Source organism: Parasteatoda tepidariorum, chromosome 3, assembly GCF_043381705.1.
Source record: "Parasteatoda tepidariorum isolate YZ-2023 chromosome 3, CAS_Ptep_4.0, whole genome shotgun sequence".
NCBI lineage: Eukaryota > Metazoa > Arthropoda > Arachnida > Araneae > Theridiidae > Parasteatoda > Parasteatoda tepidariorum.
This window is the reverse complement of record NC_092206.1, coordinates 89,796,985-89,818,024: the sequence shown is the minus strand read 5'-3', so window position 1 is coordinate 89,818,024 and position 21,040 is coordinate 89,796,985. Positions and strand designations below refer to the sequence as shown.

At 27.9% G+C, this 21,040-nt stretch overlaps 1 protein-coding gene across 2 annotated transcripts; it reads left to right on the top strand.

Moving 5' to 3' along the window:
- The first annotated feature begins 183 nt into the window (after positions 1-183).
- LOC107450754 (Glycerol-3-phosphate dehydrogenase 1) lies at positions 184-18,982 on the top strand. Of its 2 annotated transcripts, XM_016066644.3 has the most exons (9): positions 184-377; positions 3,807-3,984; positions 5,401-5,541; positions 6,868-7,009; positions 8,948-9,060; positions 13,744-13,974; positions 15,279-15,385; positions 16,664-16,746; positions 18,759-18,982. In XM_016066644.3, exons 1-9 carry the CDS (start codon positions 343-345, stop codon positions 18,770-18,772), a joined length of 1,044 nt encoding a protein of 347 aa, XP_015922130.1. In that variant the 5' UTR covers positions 184-342; the 3' UTR covers positions 18,773-18,982. The 2 variants fall into 2 exon arrangements, with proteins under 2 accessions (XP_015922130.1, XP_015922131.1); XM_016066645.3 differs by lacking the exon at positions 16,664-16,746 and having other exon boundaries at positions 195-377.
- The last annotated feature ends 2,058 nt before the right edge of the window (positions 18,983-21,040 follow it).

The following is a 21,040-nucleotide window of genomic DNA, read 5'->3' as shown; positions in this document are numbered from 1 at the left end:
ATCTCGGTAAATGATTATAAAAAAAATCATAAAATATCTGGGTAAAAATTAAGTGCGTGGACCGTATTTAGTGAGAATGACTCTTAAGACTTATTTTCCTCTTGGTGTTAATTTTAAGATCATACAGTGTGAACGGCCCTTTCACAGCTCACAAACATCGAATACAATACTTTTAAATTGAATGGCATCACCCTGCGACAAGGTCGAAGGTTGTTTGTTTATCGCTTGATAACTTTACTTCAGATTGTGATGCTCGATTATTAGTGATAAATTCACATGAGAATTTTCCTCTTCTCCTGATTATTATTAATTTTTTGTTGTTATAACAATTTTACTTTCATCATGAAAAAAGTAACAATCATCGGTTCCGGCAATTGGTAATATATTTTTTTCTTAAAGAAAAAATATTTAAATTATTTATTTACAACTTTATTTCTAAAATTCTTTTTCCCAGCAGGAGGAACTTTGTGAAATTGATTTTTAATTTACTTTCGTCTCTTTATATATTTGTACAGCTGAAATAATATCATATTTTTATCAATATTTTTGTCCTTTTTCAAATAACTTAATTTCTTTTTATTAAATTTGTTTCAAATATTTGTCTGAATATACCTACAGTTTTGTAGCCAATAAACTAACAAACCGGTTTTAGGGAAGATAGCTTGATAAGCCGTTCAACATTCTTTACACTTATCTTCTAAGAAATCTATTAAATCTTCTTTAGAGTTCTTAAAATAAGCTGATTGTGAGCTTAGATTGTAGAAATATATTACCCTCATTAAAATAGAGATTTAGTATACTATAGAATTAATTTTAATCGTTATACTTAGACTCTAGTCATCCAATACTTTATAGCCAAACCTAGGAATTTTCAGTTAATAATCATCATTATTATCATATTTCGACATTATCATATTTTTCATAAAAATTCAGCCACATTTTGAAAAATAAAAATACATAAAAAATTCTTTTGTTATTATAATTTGTCCTGTATTTCTGAAAATTAATTACATTAACCATGGAAATGCTACTTGTTAATGGTAATGGAAGGACAGAAAGAACTTCGAATTACAATAATTTATTCCTCTGAAAAGGTTTTCTGAAATTTAAACGTACAATTTACTATGAATCATTCATATAAAATTTAAATCTACCAGTGCCATCCATTTCAATTTCAGGATAAATTTTATCAGAGTCAATCCAGCATTTAAGTTCCTCCAACATCCTTTCTTCATTTTTTCAAATGGGATATTTCTATCTATTCATCTTCTATGTGAAGTAATCTGTCTAACATAGTTTTTATTTTTTATCTGTTTCTTTTCTATTCTAACAAATTACCCAATATTAATACATCCTTTAGCATGTTCTTATGACTTAGACTTTATGACAAATTATTATGACGATACCTTCACCTGTAATATCATAATAATTTGCCTGATCTCTTTAAAGTGAAATCTCTTTCCTTCAAAAAAAAAATAATGATAATAATAATACTCACTATTTTCAGAAACATAATTTCTTAGAGGTTTCAAATAGTGAGTGTTGGTTGTGTTAGGAAGAGACTGAATATTTTTTCTGTAAAATCTTTGAATATATTTATCTCTTCTTTTGAAATAAATGCCTTTATCAAGCTTTGGGTATTTTCTGCAGCAACTATTGCAAATTCAGTTGTGACCCATCTTCCAGAGCCAAGATGATTTTCCTTACTAAATGTTTTATAATTCCACCAATGCAATCAACAGCCCCTTTCCCTTGGCTTGTGACAATAATGTTCCAAGTTGTCCTTACACCTTAAAGATGAGCAGTTCTAATGTGAATGTTAAATTAGTAAACAGATATTTTTGCTTAAATTGGCTTGCAAACTGAGCAATGAAAAAGGATATGTTTTCTGATTGAGGAAATTCAACCAACAAGTTACCAATGAAAGGATCAAATTAGGGAATTCTTGAAAATTAACCAATCGTAAGGCGTTAATGATATTTGTGGGTGATATTAAAACTTTGTTTTCAGTTACAGAGTTCTCCTCTGGAATGATAGAGGGCTCTTCCTTACAGAAAAAGCCACTTTGAGTTTTGAAAGGGCACTCACTCAACACTAAAAAGTTTTTAAAAATATTTACTACTATGTAATAACTGAAATTGATCTTCAACAATTTTTAAATTACCCTCTTGTACTATTTTATGTATATTTCAAAAAGTAATTTTCTCTGATTATCAAAATGAGAGAAAATTTATTAGCTTATAAATAAATAATAAAAAGAATATTTAAAAAAAGTCACTGTGTAAATTTTTAAATTTTTTTTTTTAAGTAAGCTAAAAAAGAAATGTTTATTGATGGGCTACCCCAAGGCATTTTTCTATAATTTAAACTGAAAATTGTGCAAAAATAAATATTTAAAGCTGTCTTTTTTTTTTAAGGTGTTCGATATATAATTTTAAAATCAGTTAAAAAGTTCATCTATGTACCTCCTTAAAAAAGAGAAACTACCAGATGAGAATAATGCTGACAAAGCAATCAGAATTAAACCTATGAATACCGATAATTTTACCAGTGTGAAATTATTATTTAAACAGTGAACTAATTTTTTTATGAATTGAATGAATATAAATAAAAAGGTAGTGCTTTTAAGGGATGGCGGCTTATTTTTTACAAAAAGGTCGCATGAAAGGGCAGACAGCTCTTCTAAAAATACTTAGGGAGAACATTGCAATAAGTTTATTTCAATTTCTGCATTCTTTATTATCTTCAAGAGGTCCTTTATACTACCTTATATCTGTTAAAATTTCAAAAAAAATTCTTGAGAATAGAGCAAGGTAAGCCAAATGTTTAGTCTGGTTAGTATCTCTATTTAGAACTTGCCTTGGATTAATGAAACATTTATAAATTATTTGTTTACATTAGTGTTATAAAGATTTATCTTTGATTATCAAAGTTTTATAATTAATTAAAGATGAGTTTTTCATTGTGTAAATGTCAATGTTAACTAATACACTAGACATAAGTTTATGTTCACTTTTTAAGGCTCTTAAGATTTCAAATTTGAGCTTGTCAGAGATCCATAGCATTCCTTTGTACGTCATCCGGTTTGAGATTTAATATGAAAGATAAAGGCCAATATTCACAAAGGGGAAGATCAAATAAAATACATATTATTATGATTACTTACTGACAGATTTAATTTTTACTTTTTTTTAATATCTAACACTCAAAAAAAATTAAAATTTTTTTTTACTTTCAATGTAATAAAAAATGTATGAAATACATGAGTCTGAGACCTAAAGCTATTTTCAAAAAATGAGCCAAAACCCATCTTATATGTCCAATTAATAAAAAAACCATTGTTTCAAAATTATAATCTGGAGAATATGGTTAAAGTATTTAGTATTAAATTGTTATGGGAACATGGAGGACTTTGCAACTCCAGATTTAACGTGCACTAATCACCATTTACTACACAGGGATTCTTCAGCCGGCAGGGATTGAATCCACAAATTCTTGGACTTGGGCCCAGTGCCCTACCAACCAGGCTATCCCGGGGTACTGATCCAGGAGTTTCCTTGTCTTCTGGATTGGTTCAAAATTACAAGGCTACAGAGTTGAACATTAATAGCCGTGAACCCAAAAATGGGTCGGCTGTTCAAGGACGGATATGAAAAAAAAGTATTTAATGATTTATTTTGCGTATTATTGTTCTGGTTTTTATTTTTCTTCAATTAAATCTAATTTCATAAGCATACCTTTTGATTAATTTTATTAAAATACTGTTAATAGTGAATTGCATTGAATGATTAATTTGTATTTATTAGGGGCACCGCAATTGCAAGAATCGTTGCAGAGAATGTGAAAAACTTTGCTGAGTTTGACAACACAGTAAATATGTACGTTTTTGAAGAAATGGTAGATGGTAGAAAACTTAGTGAAATCATCAACACAGAACATGAAAATATTAAATACTTACCTGGGTACAAGATTCCTGATAATGTTGTAAGTCGGCATTTTATTCTATTTCCTAAGTTAAAGAATTTTAATGATGTAGGGTGTGCCTCTAATGAATGTTAATATCAAAGAATTATAATTATTAGCAATCAAAGTAAATCAATTTTAATTCTATTTTTTTGTTATTATTATTTTTGTTGACTAATATGTTAAATTTGAAATTGTGACATGTTATAGATATAAAGTAAACACAGCTCATTCTAGGCAGAAAAAAAGGGCAGGGTGCAAAAGTTTAAATTATTATTCTAAAAAGGCAATAATTTCTTTCCACAGGCTTTACATGTTCTGTTAAAAAACATTGTCAATTGGTAAAAGAAATTTTTTATTTTTTTATTTTACTAAAGGTAGCAAAGCAATCATATTAATTACTAATTTTCATTAATAAATTAACATATGTATCGAGTTAATGAGCTAATTAGCGTGGTAATTTATTTAAAATGCATGCATATATTAATAAAATAATAAATGTGTGTTTTTAAGTGTCTGTAGTTATGATTTAATGATAGTGGAAGTAACTGCAAACTTTCAAAGACAAGTGCAACAAGGGGGTTTGTTGGCTATTTTTCCTTTCTCATATAAATCTTTGTATTGACAGCAATGACAAACTAAATAAAAAGAGTTAAAAATAAAAGTTTGACAAATCCACTGTAGAGTTTGAAGAAAAAATAAAGGGTTGAGGAAAGAAAGGGCAAAAAGGGTATGGAGTCTTATCACATCAGGACACTAATTTACTTCAAGGGCAACAGGGTGGATTCTTTTGACTAAAAGGGCAGCAGGGTGCTGCGCCCTGTTTACCCAGCCTAGAATGAGCTCTGAAGTAAAGTAGTTGAATTTGTTTAATGTTAAGTTTTAAGTTAACTTTTATTCAAACTAAAAGTTTCTTACTCCATATTTTTTATTTTATTATTATTAGCTTTTTAAGCTTTATTTGAAATAGGGGCATAGTAAATAAATTAAAAAACAAGTGAATTTTTTTAAAAGTGAAGTTAACTTAATATTAATTGAAACGTGCAGTGCAGTTGGAGATAGGTAAAGCTGCGCTAATGTCAACTATAATGTAAAATAACAAAATTAAATAAAAGACTTAAATCAATATTATATATAACGCTACGTTTCTCAAACTCTGCGACGGAGTGTTTTGGGAAAAAATATGATTTACATGTAGGCAATAAAATCTTCCTGTGTCTCTCAGTGTTATCTTGCAGAAATTCCAGAAGATTATAAAGTATCTATCTGAAAATGATACTGAGGAACTGTTTAGTGTAAAAATGTCACCTTAGAAAAATGTCTGGTTTTTCGTCATATTGCCTTGAGTCCTTTTAATGTCTAATAGATTTGTTTGTTATTAATTAATTTATTGCTAAGTATGCAAAACAAGTATGAAATCACAACTTTTTTTTTCAGGTTGCTATTCCTGATCCTTTAGAAGCAGCAAAAGATGCTGATATTTTAGTCTGGGTTTTGCCCCACAAATTTGTCAGAGGAGCAGCGACACCTTTAGTTGGCAAAATTAAACCAACGGCTGTAGCTCTGTCATTAATAAAGGTAAAATTTCATTACTGTATATCCCACTGTATAAATCTACTTTACAAAATGTTAAGGGTTTACAAAGCAAGCCATGGAAGTTTGCATTGCAATCTTTTGCGGTTGGAAGCATTAGCAAACAGGTGACGGAGCCCATTAGTATAAAATTTTTGATAATGATTTTTTTTATTTTAGTACTACTTTTTTTATTTAGTAACTAACATTTAACAATAGTTAGGCAGTCAAATTGTCTAATTTGTTTTGGTTAAAAATAATGCAGAAACATTCTTAAGTTATTTAAAAATAAATACATGGTTACTTTTTTAAAATAAAGGAAAAAAACCTTCTTTTAACCCCTTAACAAACGGTTAATTTTCAGGAAAACGGTTATAAAAGTGCCTATTTTGTTATAATATATATATATTACAATATATATATTACAATATATATTACAATATATATATTCATTTTTAATTTGTTTTTAGGTTGAAATTTTAAAAAATTAAATTTTTGGGAAAAGTGAACATTATTGATGACTTAATGTTGGTTTTTCAGCAAACAAGAAAAATTTTAAAAATATGTGTTTTAAGCATTAAAACAGAATTTTATTAAGCTTACGTATAATATAAATAAAGATAAGTGATTTTCTCTTGTGTGATAAATTTCAAAGCATGAGATACAGAGGCCAACGTCACAATCTGTACAGTAATACTGAGTTTCCTTCCTACATCTCTTATTGTTTTCATCTCTTGTGGAGCAACAAACTTTAAACTAAACTAACTGTCTACAATTACCTTAAAAATATCCTGGTACTGCCATCTGGTGTGAAAAATGAGAAATAAGATGTTTTCCGGGCAAACGAAATGAATTAGTTTTATTCTCATTGACGCGTTACTACTGAACACTCCAGCCCAGAAATATCATGGGAGCGAGAAATAGATTGCGAAACCTCGCCCTGTTATTTTCAAGGGAGCGAGAAGGAAGGGGTTAATACACTGGTTATCATAAATTAAGGAAAATTCACAAAAATCGCGATAACTCAAGAAANGGTTTGTAATTAGACCAAAAATTTTCTCATAGCTAACTGAATTTTCCCAAACCTTATTAGCAGACATTCTGAGTGCCTTTCATTTGATACATGATTTCTAGAAGCAGTGCAGATATTTTTTTCCACTTACACTCCTAACATACCAGAAATCTCATCATCAAAAATAGGTGATTGACTTATACAATTGATTGACTTAACAAATGATTTGAAACAAAAATTCAATGCACATCATTTATCGTTTACTTCTGATAATGTTCTTGAACAAATGCAAATTTAATAAAGTAAATGTTTGTTGACAGGGATTTGACATCATTCCTGGTGGTGGGATTGCCTTAATTTCGGATGTTTTGCATGAAATGCTGAAAATTGATGTGAGTGTCATGATGGGTGCTAATTTAGCTGGAGAAGTTGCATCTGGACAGTTCTGTGAATCAACCATTGGTATTTACTTTTTTTTTGTTATTGATGTGTATTTTTGATTCACTTTCCATAACCCAGCTTTGTGTCTAGTCTTTGGTTTCATGCGCATTCCATAGTGACTCACCTTACTTTTCGTAGGTTTTCTTATTTTTAAGCTTTTTCTTTTATCAATAAATATTTAATTACTTTTTTTTAATAAAAAATTATATTATACTTTTTTCAAACGCCTTCTATTATTATTATTCGTATAAGGAAATGGTAAATATTTTATTAAAAATAAAATGTGACTGACATGTACAGAAAGAACAAGAAGTAACATATCGTATTTCATATTTTGAAATTCTTTTTCTATCAGCAATAATGGGATTATTTTTTTCAAATTTTTTTTAAAAACTTCAACTAACAGGAAATATTGAATGTACAGTGCACACAAATAAAAATAATTGGACTACCTTTAATAACTTTTGATCTAATGATTGGATCTTCAACGTTCTAGGACTTAATGTTAATGGTTAGAAGAAGAGATCTCAAATAGGCTAACCAATAAGTGCAGACCCTATTTTAGGTTAAATTTAAGCAAAATCTATCAAATAGTGAGATATCGAATTTTAAATATCTGACTTTTTGAAATTCAATTTTTCAGGAACCAATATTGTTTTGTAAAAATTGTGTATTTTGCCATGTAAAATTATATTCTTTAAAATGATGTAAAAAATTGTATCCCTTACAATTCAAGTTTTTTTCGACCATTATTATATAAAATGATAAAGAATTATAAATAATTAATAAAGGCAATTTTTACGTGGAGTTATCTTTGAAAAATGAATTTTATAATTGTGTGCAAAAATTTTAAAATTCTATTTGCAATTCTATTATTAATTCTATACGCAAGTTTCAAGGATTTAAAAAATTCCAAAAGCAATCAGGAAGGATACACAAGTTTCAAGGATTTAAAAAAATTAATCTGAAAGCATTCAGGAAGAATACGCAAGTTTCAAGAATTTAAGAAAGAATAAAATCCGAATGCATTCCGGAAGAATACACAAGTTTCAAGGATTTAAAAAAAATTCCAAAAGCATTGAGGAAGAATATGCGAGTTTCAGGAAACAAGTCTTAGTAGAAGCAGAAAGGGAAAATCGAATTTTAAAAAACTGAAGTTAATGGAATTCAACAGGTCTTCAACTATTGATTTTTTTGGACGGAATAAAATGATATTATAGTGCCTATAATATTATATTATATTTTTCATTAGNTTGTGTGCAAAAATTTTTAAATATTATGTGCAATTCTATTATTAATTCTATACGCAAGTTTCAAGGATTTAAAAAAATTAATCCGAAAGCATTCAGGAAGAATACGCAAGTTTCAAGAATTTAAAAAAATAATAAAATCCGAATGCATTCTGGAAGAATGCACAAGTTTCAAGGATTTAAAAAAAACTGAAAGCATTTAGGAAGAGTATGCAAGTTTCAAGAATTTAAAAAAAATTCCGAAAGCATTCAGGAAGAATATGCGAGTTTCAGGAAAAAAGTCTTAGTAGAAGCAGAAAGGGAAAATCGAATTTTAAAAAACTGAAGTTAATGGAATTCAACAGGTCTTCAACTATTGATTTTTTTGGACGGAATAAAATGATATTATAGTACCTATAATATTATATTATATTTTTCATTAGCGTAGGTTTATTTTTATGTAACTTTGACTTGCATTTATATTTTATGATACTAACACAGACAATTTTAAAATAATTGTTCATTGATCATAAAATTGAGTTTATTCAATTAAAACACTCTACTATGTACAATTAAAATTTTGCAGAAATTTAGAAATTAAGATTGACCAATGCACTCCCCTTTAACCCGCTTAATTGAGTAGAATTGGCTGGAACCAATAATATTTCTTTAATCGGAGTTGACTGTATTTGTTGACATAAATTTATACTAAATTTTATTTTGTTTACAGGCTCTAAAGACCCAAACACCGGAGAAATGTTAAAAAGAATAATGCAGACTGATTATTTTAGAATAGCTGTTGTTGATGATATTAAAACCATTGAAGTTTGTGGGGCTCTTAAGGTATGTGTTTTTCTTCTTTTTAATTATCTCATAAGAAGATATCTGTAGATATTTTTTTAATAGTTTAGGTTATTGTAGATGGCCAATAACATGTCAATTACCTGGAAATTGAAAAGTTTGACAAAAAAAAAGATGTCTATGCCTTGTGTTGGATATGCAATAATATTACTAAAATTGTCCAATTTTTTCCCTGAGGTTTTTTACGATCACTCCCTTGATTCGGATTGTCAGTGAAATTCTTTTCTAAACTTTATTATGGTTATCCAGGAAGGTTTTGAAAAGTTTACGCCAACGAAAGAAATGCAAACTAGTTGTTGTTTTTTCAATTGCAAATTTTTCTCATTAATTAATCCATGCAGAGCCTGATAAAGGCAGGAGTATAAGGGGCAGTTGCCCCGGGCCCCACATCGGAGGGTGCCAGCAAATCGAATTGAAAGTTTATTTTAGACTTCCTTCATTTTAAACTTCCTACTTTTTAAACAAAATATCAGTACAGTGTAAAATCCATCAATTTTATGTTAGCTTCTTCATTAACATATCGTATGAACACAAAAATCCATGGCTTTCTAGTGCGTAATTCAGCTAAATTTTCAAAATTACGATGGAAAAATTTGGCCCATTCAAAGCCTGTATTTTTGTAAATAAGAAAATGCGATATGTTTACAAAAATACAGGCTTTTGATTGGCTTAAATGAGTCATCATAATTCCGAAAATTAAGCTGAATTCCACCCTAATGTTAGCAAGGATATGAATTTTTCGCAGCTTGATGACAAAGTTAATAATCAGAAAACCATTGGAGGGGGGGGGACTTGAATTGGATTTGCTATTTTAGGTTCTAGTCAATTTTCTTGTTATATAGCTAAATGAGATGAAAAATTTATGTACCTAAATGAAGTTCAATTCTTTATTACTAAAGTAGTGAAGCAGAGGGGGGGGCAAAGAAGTTTTTGCCCCGGGCCCCAATTAGGCTAAGTCAGGCCCTGAATCCATGTTTATGGTTTTAAGAGTAAATAAAAGTTTAGTAGTGTTTATAAAACAATTATAATGTCTAAAAATAAATTTTTTGTGAAGGAAAATAAAAAAACAAAAGTTAAAATATGGATGATTACCATAACTGTCGTGCGCAGCCATCTGTCTTTCATCCTGTCCTGTTCTACAGTTTTCTTAGTTCAGTTGGTCCTTATATACTAAAACAATCAGGAAAAGAAGAAACTTTATATAAATTCATATCTGATATTCTCATTCCAATGAAAACTTAAAGAATGTTATGTGCCTATTTTGAACTATTTAAAAAATTTTTACTCAAACATTCTTTCCAAAAAAAATTTAACACTTTTCCTATAAATTAATTAGAGATATACTTTGAAAATAAAAGAAATTATAAATAACTAAACAAAAGAGAAAAAATAAGAATTTAACTTTACTGTAAACAAATTATAAATTTACTTTGGAATATAAAAAGAAAAGTTCAACTTCTATTGTGAACAAATTATATATACTTTTTAGTTTATTTAAAAAAAAATCCTGTATCTTTGCCAAACATTTCAATCTAGAATATCTTAAACAGTTGCTAAAGTAATAAATTAGGAACTAGGTTTTCAATCTTCTTCAGTTATTTTATCTATCATTTCTTATGGGCAATGATTTAATCAAATTATTTTTCCAATAAAAATGAAAAAAACGTAACTTAGAAAAGGAGTTTGGAATACTGCATTTATCTCTGTTTGAAAACAGGGGAACAAAGAGGAATAATAGTCTCTGCTGAATTTTTTTTATGACTTTTTTAATATTTGCATATTTTAACTTCGTATGTTAAAGTATAAAAAGTCATATAAAATATGTGAAGCTGTATACAATTGTATTTTTACTATTTTATTTTATTTTAATTATTTATTAATTATATATTTTTCTCTTTCCTGAATTTTTCTTTTTTTGTTAAAATTAAGTTGTTAAATAATATCTTCTAAGTTAGTTTAGACTTATAATTTTAAGAGATAATGTTTAACATTGAGTGTTTTGTTAGCAATGTTATATTGTAGACATAATATTATTAACAGTGCAGTGTTCATTGTATTACAATTGGATGATTTACCAGGGTTAATAGATTTGTATAATTTGAAATACAGTGCCCGCCGCTAATAGAATCTCTGGATAATAAAATCAGCTGTTTTATAAAATCAAATCGGCAAGAACCGAATCGTTACAATATTAATACATGTTAAAAATCATCCTTTAATAAAATCAATGCCGCCGCTTTTTAAAATCAAAGGTGCAATATTTCAGCTTTTTTTGTTCTTATTTATAAAATATTATTTTTTCGAAGTTTAAAGATTTTTTTAGAAGAAGCAACAGTTACTCACAAACCTGTGAAACAGGTGCGGTTAGCACTTTCCTGTGATATACATAGTGTAAGAGTTAAGGGAAAATGTGGGTGGTAAGCGGCTAGTTCATAGAAATCAATTTATCAATGCTAATTCCTTGACTTGAATGAAGTTTGGAGAAACCTATCTCACTCAACAGGGGGTCGAATTCTTATCTTACTTTTTATTGAATGAACCATAGAAGGGAGAGAAGCTTCTTTTGTTATCTATCTTAACAGAGAACATGAATAGATTTCCAAAAACTGTCTGTGCGCATGTTCCATATTATTTAAGCCGTTTGAGTAAATTATAGTTAGAGCGCATATCATTTTTAAGTTCGTTTGGTGTTAAATTTTATCAGCATGCCGAAAAGGATGGATTTGAGTCTTAAAGATAAATTCGAAGTGTTGCAAAAGTATGATAAGCTTCCTAATAGTAGTCAATGTGAAGCTTCAATGGAGATGGGGCTCATAACTGTTTCGAAGAAATGATCAGCAATGAAGAAAATGAAATGGACGAGAGTTTTTCACGTTACGTAGCTATTGACGATAACCTGCAAACATCAGGAGAAAAATCTGATTCTGAAATTGTTACAGACATCAAAAATTGCAAAGTTGTTTCCCATCAAGAAATGGAAGAATCAGACTCAGAAGATGAAATAAACTCATCAGTGCCATCTTCAATGGAAGTCAGAAAAGCACTTAATGTATTGCGGAAAGCTTTAGAACAAAGAGGAGGAATATCGAAAACTATAAAAACTTCTATAAACTCTCAAATGATGTTGAAAAATTAATTTTAAATACTGCAACTCAAGCAACCATTGATCGGTTTTTTGCAAAACTTTTGTACATTTATTCTTATGTAGGGTTTTATTTTATTAAAATAATTAAACTTGTTAAAATAAAGCATTAATGTGGTCATTATTTCAGCTTTTAAAGTGTGTGCATTTAGAATGTATCGTAAAAAGTTTTCTTTTTTCAAATGTTGAATCGCCTCTTAATTAAATCAGCCGCTTAATAAAATCAAAAGAGCATGAAATGAAAGTGATTTTAATAAACGGCGGGCACTGTATTGGCTTATATATATTGAAAAACTGAAGATTACTTGAGAAATAAAAAGTAGTTATGAATGTTACCTTTTATTAATATTTGTGTTTTGATTATTTGTCTTTAGAAGTCATAATTTTTTTCTCGCTTTTTTTAAAAAATTTAATTCATTTTATAAAACCTCACTAATCAGAGTTATCTCTGGCAAGAAATTTTATTTTAATAGAGTTGTCATTTTTTTCCACCGCTTCTAAAGTTTCTTGAATAAGTTTTTTTTTTTTTTTTGGTATCTTCCTTCACCAGTAGAGGTATGTAGATCAATAACAGGGAGAAAAAAGACTTCCATTATTATTATTTCTCTCTAGTTTCTTATATTTATTTATTTAGCCAAATTTCTAAGGTTAATTATTAGTCAGTTCCAGTCTTCAGCCAACCTTTCAGACCTTCGAGAAGTTTTTTGCTTTGATCATTTAAAATCACAGTAGAAAAAAATATTATTTAAAAATGATGCCCTTCAGATTTCTAATGCGTATCAATTATAGGTAATTATTATTACATTTTAATTTTTTTATATATTTTTAATAATTTGAAATTGTGAATCCTATTTGAGTCACTTAGTTTTAATTGTTGATTGCATATGTATTCCTAGGTTATAATTTTTTTCTGAAAAATGAATAAAATGAAGTGTGAGAGGGGAAAAGAAATAATTTTCAAGCCTATAACCAATAGCCACATTTTAGCCATAATTAAAGTATGTATTAAATTTTAAATTTGTAAACTCGTGAAACAATAATAGTGAAGTAATTCAATGGGCTTGACAGCCCAGGGTGGGTCTTGTCCTTCTCAATAAGTTTTTTCCTGCTAGCATTTTCCGGTTTTTAGTTTTTCGGACCAAAAGATCTTTTTCCAGTCCAACTACCCATCTTAAATTCGACTTGCTTTTTTTTTCATCTGCCAACAGGTCTGGCACTAAAATCTCTTTTTGTGGTACGGTCTTCATCCATTCTGATAATGTCCCATTTTATTCTTTGTCCTTTAATGAAGTTCATAATGTCAAGTTCATTAGTATGAGTGATAAAGCTTTAAGTTTTTTCTTTAAGTCTTTTTTTTTTTTTTTTTTTNTTTTTTTTTTTTTTTTAAGTTTTAAGCTTTAAGTCCATTTTTTGAATTCCTCAACAAACAACTTCTTAAGACCTTTAATGAATACTTACTTGTTGTAACTCAATTGATTTATTGTTTTTAATAAAGTTGTAATGAAAACTAATTGATGTTATAGAACATAGTTGCTGTAGCTGCTGGCATTGTGGATGGTTTGGAACTTGGTGACAACAGCAAAGCAGCCGTGATGAGAATCGGTTTGATGGAAATGATTTCTTATGCAAAAACATTTTATCCTGAATCAAAACTCACAACATTCTTTGAGAGCTGTGGTGTGGCTGACCTCATCACTACCTGTTACGGTGGCAGAAACAGAAAAATCTCAGAAGCTTTTGTTAGAACAGGAAAGGTACTATTACTTTTTGTTTTCCCAATTCATTAACATGTTGTTAATAAAACGCTCACAGTGTTCTTGTAAGAATGAAGATTAATTAATAAATCAAGATTTCAAATTTTCCTTGAAATCTTTATTAATTTTTAAACAATTAACTTTTAAAAAAAGAGTAGCTTATTGATTACTTTTGTTTATTTTATTTATGAATAAATAATTAGGCATTTGCCAAATGAAGAAATGTAAATGAATTGTTTAAAAAAAATGTAAAAATTTTCAGTAATTCTGAAATAGTTATTCTTTAATGAAAATGGTAATGTTAGTATACATATTTAAGGAAAAAGAAATTTTTAGCTATCATTTCAAATTGAAAAGAAACGTTTTTATCGAGTCTTCTCAAAAAAGTTTCAGAGAAATTTAATTATTAAAATTCTTTAAAAGTGCCTAATTTTTATTGTAATAAATAAACTTTATTATTAAATTTGTTGTCAAACAGTGTCTAAGGAGTGAAGGGCAATGTGTGTTTTTAAAAAATGCATATTATACAACATGTTTGTATAATCAAAATGGTGCAATGCAGGGTGAATGGGGAAGAAAAAAAAACTAGAAATTTTATCAATCTAAAAAAATTTAATTAAAACGCTGAAAGGTCAGGGAAATTAAATTTGAATTTGTGGTACCTGAAAGTTCAATATTTTTTTTCTTCAAATGAATTTTAAAAAAATTAATTATTAATAATTGCAATTATTTATTAATAATTGCAATTATTAATAACCTGTTACCTGCATTTATGAATTGTAGTTTTTAAAAAATGTGTGTTTTCGAAGTAGAAAAGTATAATTGATTTGTAATGCATTTTCCAATGTAACGATTTTCATCTAAGTAACAATTTTCATCATCATTGTAACAATTTTATGTAACAATTTTCATCTAAGAACAATAAATTTTTTGAAATTAATTACAAAAATATTCTGGAAAAATTAGTGAATTTCTTTTCTTATTTGAGTGTTTGTGGCTATCCTGTATATCTCTATTTTTTATTTACAGCGTGATTATCGCCATGGCCTTATATAATTTATGGGTCATATGCATGATTTCAGTTGTTTATTTTTAGTTTTGTAACTGATAAGAGTGTCTAAAATTTAATAAGTACCAATTCATGTGTTTCGAACATTGTTTTGTGCTTCCTTTTTTGAATAGCAAATGAATTTTGAATAGCAAATCTTGTGGTGCATTTTTAGAACCCTTCTTAAAATTGGATTATGTTCTAACATAAATCTAGATAAAGAGGAAAATGATTTATTTGTTTATTTTTCCTATAGTCAATGGAGCAATTGGAGAAAGAAATGTTAAATGGCCAACGTATGCAAGGTCCTCAAACTGCTGAAGAAGTACACCTAATGCTGGGCAATAAAGGATACCTAGAGAAGTACTAATTATTTTTTTGAAACATGTTTTTTTTTTTAACGAATATGTATATTCTTTTATAAGAGCCAACATTCTTAGTTTATAATTGCAATTTACACAACAATTAATTTATCATTTTTTATCCAGATTCACTACTTTCTGTGTAAGTCTGGAAATAATCTATCAGTCGATGTAGTTTTTTACACACTATTTACTGTACACACTATTTACTGCTTTCCCAATGTATTTAAATGTGGCAATTTATGATACTCTAAAATTTATACATAAAAAAATGCTTTATTTATTTTTTACATTGTAAATTTTTTTTTTTTACTATTTTTTTTCCTATAAGGAAAAACAATAAATATTAGAGATTTGCTGAGATTTTGTTTTTGAGTAAAATAATCTGGGAACATAGCTCAAAACCCACAAAATTTCATAACAATCTTGCAATTTTACCAATCTTGAAAATGGTATTATAATTGTTTAGTAAATAATTCTAGCATCTCTTATGATAAATTTTTTGCAAAATTTCTATTTTAATAATTTAAAGCATTAGATGTTATTATTTTTTTTTAATTATTTAGCAAAAGAATGTGTAATTTCATTTAAATATTTGTCCATTGGGGGGGGGGGGGGGTTNGGGTCTTAACAAATCATTATTCTTTAAATTTTAAAAAAAAAATAGCTACGCTGTCAGTCATAGCTTTTGAGAAGTGCCTCTTATTACTTCAGACTAAGTGATATATATATATTTATAAAAGTATGAAACTAACCATATGATGTCATTTTTTTTTCTGTAAGATATAAAATATACTTAGTTGTTTTCCCAGGGTGTTCATTTGTTCAAATTCCAGGATGTTCTTTATAAAATTAAATTTCGAAAATGTATAAATAGATTCTTTTTCATTTCCAAAAATTAGGTATTCTATGTAGAAAAAGCTACATTGTTCTTTGCAAAAGTTCTCTAAACCCTCTTTAGTTTACTGGAAAGCTAAATTTCATTGTAGCTTTTCAGAAAGAAGATATTATAAAATTTAGATTTTAACTTCAGTTGAATCTCCTGTATTATTCCTGTTCTGTGGCTCATCCTGAGTTGCCTCCTAGACCAATGTAGACTAAAATAAACATTGACCATAATTTAAATCTGCATTAGAAATAATATGCTATTATATGACCGCTATGCTGAATAACTCTGTCAAAATAAAGGATTTGGAGCAATAGCACCAAAGCAATCTGGAATGTTGGTGAACCAAATGGCTTGCATAGGCAGCCACTCTCATATTTGTTTTTGTTTTAGGTTTCCACTTTTAGTTGCAGTTCACAGAATATGCATTGGAGAGCTAAAACCCATCCAATTGATTGACTGTATTCGTACGATTCGTAAGTTTCTATTTGTCGCTATTATGCTTTTCAAAATGTCATTTTAGCCTTTCTACTACTCATCATCACCATTGCTGCCTCTTTTAAGACGTTTCTTCCTTTTTAAGGACTACTACTCTGTCTTCTTGAATTCACCATCGAATTTTTGGTCTTTCTCCTGATTCTGACCCACTTGGATTCTTGTTTTTCTTAGCTTCATGTTCTCTGCATGACCAAACAATTGATTCTCTTCATTTCTGTAACAATGTCTGATTCCTTGCTGTAACAATTATAGATTTATAACTCTTAATTTTCCATTCGCTTTTTACACCTACTGTTCCACTAGTTTTGCTCTCTCTCTAATACTCTCAACAACTATTCATCACTTTTTTTTTTAATAGTTCATGCCTCAGAGTCTTCCAAAGATGGTCTCAATAGCTAAAATTCTTTGCATTTTGTTAGATATAATGACTATTAGACATCACAAAAGTTGTTCAGATCATTGTACTAAAATAAGACGCTAAAGATAACAACAATTTTGTGTGACGAGGACTGTGAGTAGTCAATTTTCCCATTTACTCACAGTCTTTGGGAAATTTATTCCCTTGGCATAGCATATATGAAAAGCACTTGTTTCATGGTCGACTAGACTTAGTAATCTGCAAAAGCCAAAATGCAAGAATTTTAAAAATATTGTTTGGTGCCAATCATCCAGTTTCTCAGGAAGTTAAATTCATTCGTTTTGCACTGTATATTTTATGGTCTATGTGGGGAAAAAATTATCCATAGTAAAGTTATATTAACATAGATATATTAACTGTGATTACTATGTTGATTTAAGAAATTGTTGGATGTGATACTATTCTGTTTTACATAAAGTTTCAATCTTATAATGTTCTCTTTTTTTTTTCGTTATTAGCATCATTTATGCAAAAGAAATTATTGTAGAAGCGTTTCATTTCCCTCATAAAATATATTGTGAACCTTTTTTTATTTTCTTGCATTCTTTGTTAGTACTGCTACTAGATTTTGCAGAACCCTTTAAATACTACCTCTCTAATGTGCATTTACAAAAATGAATCATTTAGAACCCCTAAATTTTTGCCTGCATTATTCAAATAAGTTTTTTTTTTCTCAAATGTCATTTAAAAAATCCAACAAATTAACATTTTTTCTATTTTAGTTCTTCAAATTTTTTTCTCACATTTAAACTTTACATTTGAAAACAAATGGAAACAATGGAACATTTAGGGAAACTTAAAAATTGTTTAAATAACGCTTATTTTTCAGTTCTGTAATTTTGATATGTTTTTTTACATAAACTCCCTAAAAATTAGAGGCTATTCATTTTTTTTATTTCATCTGTATGATAACATAGAAAATGTTTTTAAATTTTCAATAAGAATAAAAAATTTTAGAAGACATTTTTGTAACTCTTAAAAGATACGTTTGGAAATCAGCAGTAAAGATCCCCCTGGAGCCTAATGGAATCATGGCCCCCGAGAAAATAAACAGCTAGCCCCACCATCGTATCAATTTTGTTCTTATGTGGAACAGAATTATACCTTAATAATGTTTTATTTCTATTTTCTTATTTCTGTTTATTATAGTTAAATTTCTATGAATTTAACAAAAAAGTTATACTTAGTTTTTTGTATGTCAACATTTAGCATTTTAGTATTAATTATTTTAAATTTTACTCTGAACAAACTTTTATATAAGATAATATTTTATTTTACTAATCATTTAATGTGATTTGTTTATATTTCTAAAAAAAAGGTATTTAATAACTAGTAAAATATATAACAGAGGGCAATTTCAGCTTTATTTTATATAAAAATAAATTAAAATGAAGTTTTACTATTAAGAAAGAAAGTAAATTCACCACTATGATGAGCAACATAACACACACTTAAATAGGAATTTGGATAATGGAGGAATTGGAATTTGGATTCGGTTGAAATATTTTTTTTTGTGTGTACTGTTTTTTTTTCTGGTTTAATTTATCCTATTTTTTTTACCATTTGTTTCAGGTTCCCACTTTTAGTTGCTGTTCATAGAATATGCATTGGAGAAGTAAAACCCAACCAATTAATTGACTACATCCGTACATAGAATGTACAGACGCACGATTTTACAGTCATTAAATATTGAAATCTTGTCAGAAAGATAATTATTTTGAACTTGTGTTTGTCCTACTATTTAATCCAGTCTATGAGCTTTTTATTAAAGCCACGTGCAATTTTTATGTTTGAAACTGAGTGCCACATGTCAAATCCTTTATTAGTTACCAATGTTTTTCACTTTTTTTTTACTACTTGACCTGAATTCCAGCGTATGTGTGTGTTTCAAAATAATAATAGTAAATAATAATTTTTAATAGTTAACTACATATTTTAATAGCTATTAGAATTGTTGATGGTATTTATTGTTTAGCTTTGAAATGAAAGTAACTTTTTCTAATTAGAAGGCCTGCTATGAATAATTTAAACAAATTTTATCGAATGTGTTTGTTAATTAATATAGTTTATAAACATTTAACTATACCTTTGCCAACTCTACTGTTAATAACTGTCAACTCTGTCGGATTTTGCCAGTTTCTCCTGGTTTAACCCTAAAAAGTTTATAACCATTAATTCTACTATTGCCAACTCTACTGTTAATAGCTGTTAACTCCAGTGAATTTTGCCCGTTTCCCCTGGTTTAAATCTAAATGTTTTGGTTGATTAATATATATTTTATAGACGTTTATTAACTCTTAACATTTCGAATTCTATTATTAATAGCTGCTAACTTTACTGGATTTTGACAGTCTCTCTTGGCTTAATCTCAAATTCTTTTTTTTTCTCTGTAGTTTTGAAAATTTTCAGACCTGTTGAAATTCTCTAGAAAAAATATTCTTGTTAAAATAAATTTCTACTCGGTTTATTGTTTTCTTGTTTATTACTGATAATTATAGATATTAATATTAACCATAAAAATCATTAAAATTGTCTGTGTTTAAAATATTGTAGGTTTTAGGTAGGCAATAATTGATGAACGATATAAATATTTATATTTTATTAAAGTTAACTGGATTTTTCCTTTTCATGTTGGCAGCTTTAACTTTATTCATAAAAATTATTATAATATCAATTATAATAATATTAATTATAATAATCAAAAATGTAATTATAATAATATAATATAAATATTATTATCTTTTTTCAAACAAGAACACTTATCTGGTCTGGATGTAGGGTTGAAGTCATCTCTTAATCAAAACGGGTCTATTAGAGTATTTTTTTTTTTTAAAACATATCACTGTCTTTTTTTCTTTTTTTTTAAATTATGTATTTTTGTTTCGACTAATTTAGATATATTGTTCAAATTTGCATGAGAGTTCTAAACATTTGCTAGCATACTTTATCTTGTCCACTACCTTCTCAATTTTTGTACAAAGTGTAAATTGCAGTTACGTTTTTCTAAAATTATTCTTGTTGCCGATTTTTATGACTTTTCTGTTTCAAATTACCTTTGTAATAACTGACTAAAGATAACACATTTCTGCTGAATGCATTGCTTCCCCACCTTTGAACCCATTACTTGTTGCTGATTGTAGTTTTCTAATTTATGTATACAATTTTCAACTTTTTTAAGAATTACTATAAATGACATGCATAATAACTGTTGTAAAGACAACATGTGACATTTTCTGCTAATCATCAACAAAATGTTTTCTTTTTCGATTGTTGAGTCCATTACTTGTTGATAACTTAGCGGTAAATTTTTAATTTCTAATTGTTGTGCTTTATTTATTCATTGTAGGGAAATGCATATTTTTATTGTCCAAAATGAATACTTGTAAGTAACTGACTGCCAATATTTTACTATAAGTTTATTTTTTTATGTTGATTTTTCTGAATGTTATGAACAGAGATTTATTTTTGGCCATGAATCATTTGATATAATTTTGTGGAATGTTTTATATTTAATAATTTTACATGGGCAGTTATTTTTATTTTATATTTATTTTGCACTTCATAAATCATCTTCTTAAATTTTAATCAATCAGGTATAACTTATCTCTAAAACCGCATGCATGACAAAAATAACATTCAAATTAAGTTAGTGTTCTTAATTCATTCCGTTTTTTCAAAATAAAATTATTTTGGTTTGTTTTAATATTTGTGTTTTGCTAATGACTAAAATTTAGGAAACATTTCTAAATAAGTTACTGACATTAGCAAGAGGATAACTTTTAACATGACAAGAGGATAATTTTTGTTTTTAAAATCTTAAAAAGTAATATTTAAAATTAAAATTCATTTCCATT

What these genes read in the sequence shown, in the direction of transcription:
- LOC107450754 (XM_016066644.3), top strand. Translation starts at nt 343, where the DNA reads ATGAAAAAAGTAACAATCATCGGTTCCGGCAATTG. An exon ending in ACAAGATTCCTGATAATGTT is followed by an intron (nt 3,985 to 5,400) that starts GTAAGTCGGCAT and finishes TTTTTTTTTCAG; the next exon opens with GTTGCTATTCCTGATCCTTT. An exon ending in TAGCTCTGTCATTAATAAAG is followed by an intron (nt 5,542 to 6,867) that starts GTAAAATTTCAT and finishes GTTTGTTGACAG; the next exon opens with GGATTTGACATCATTCCTGG.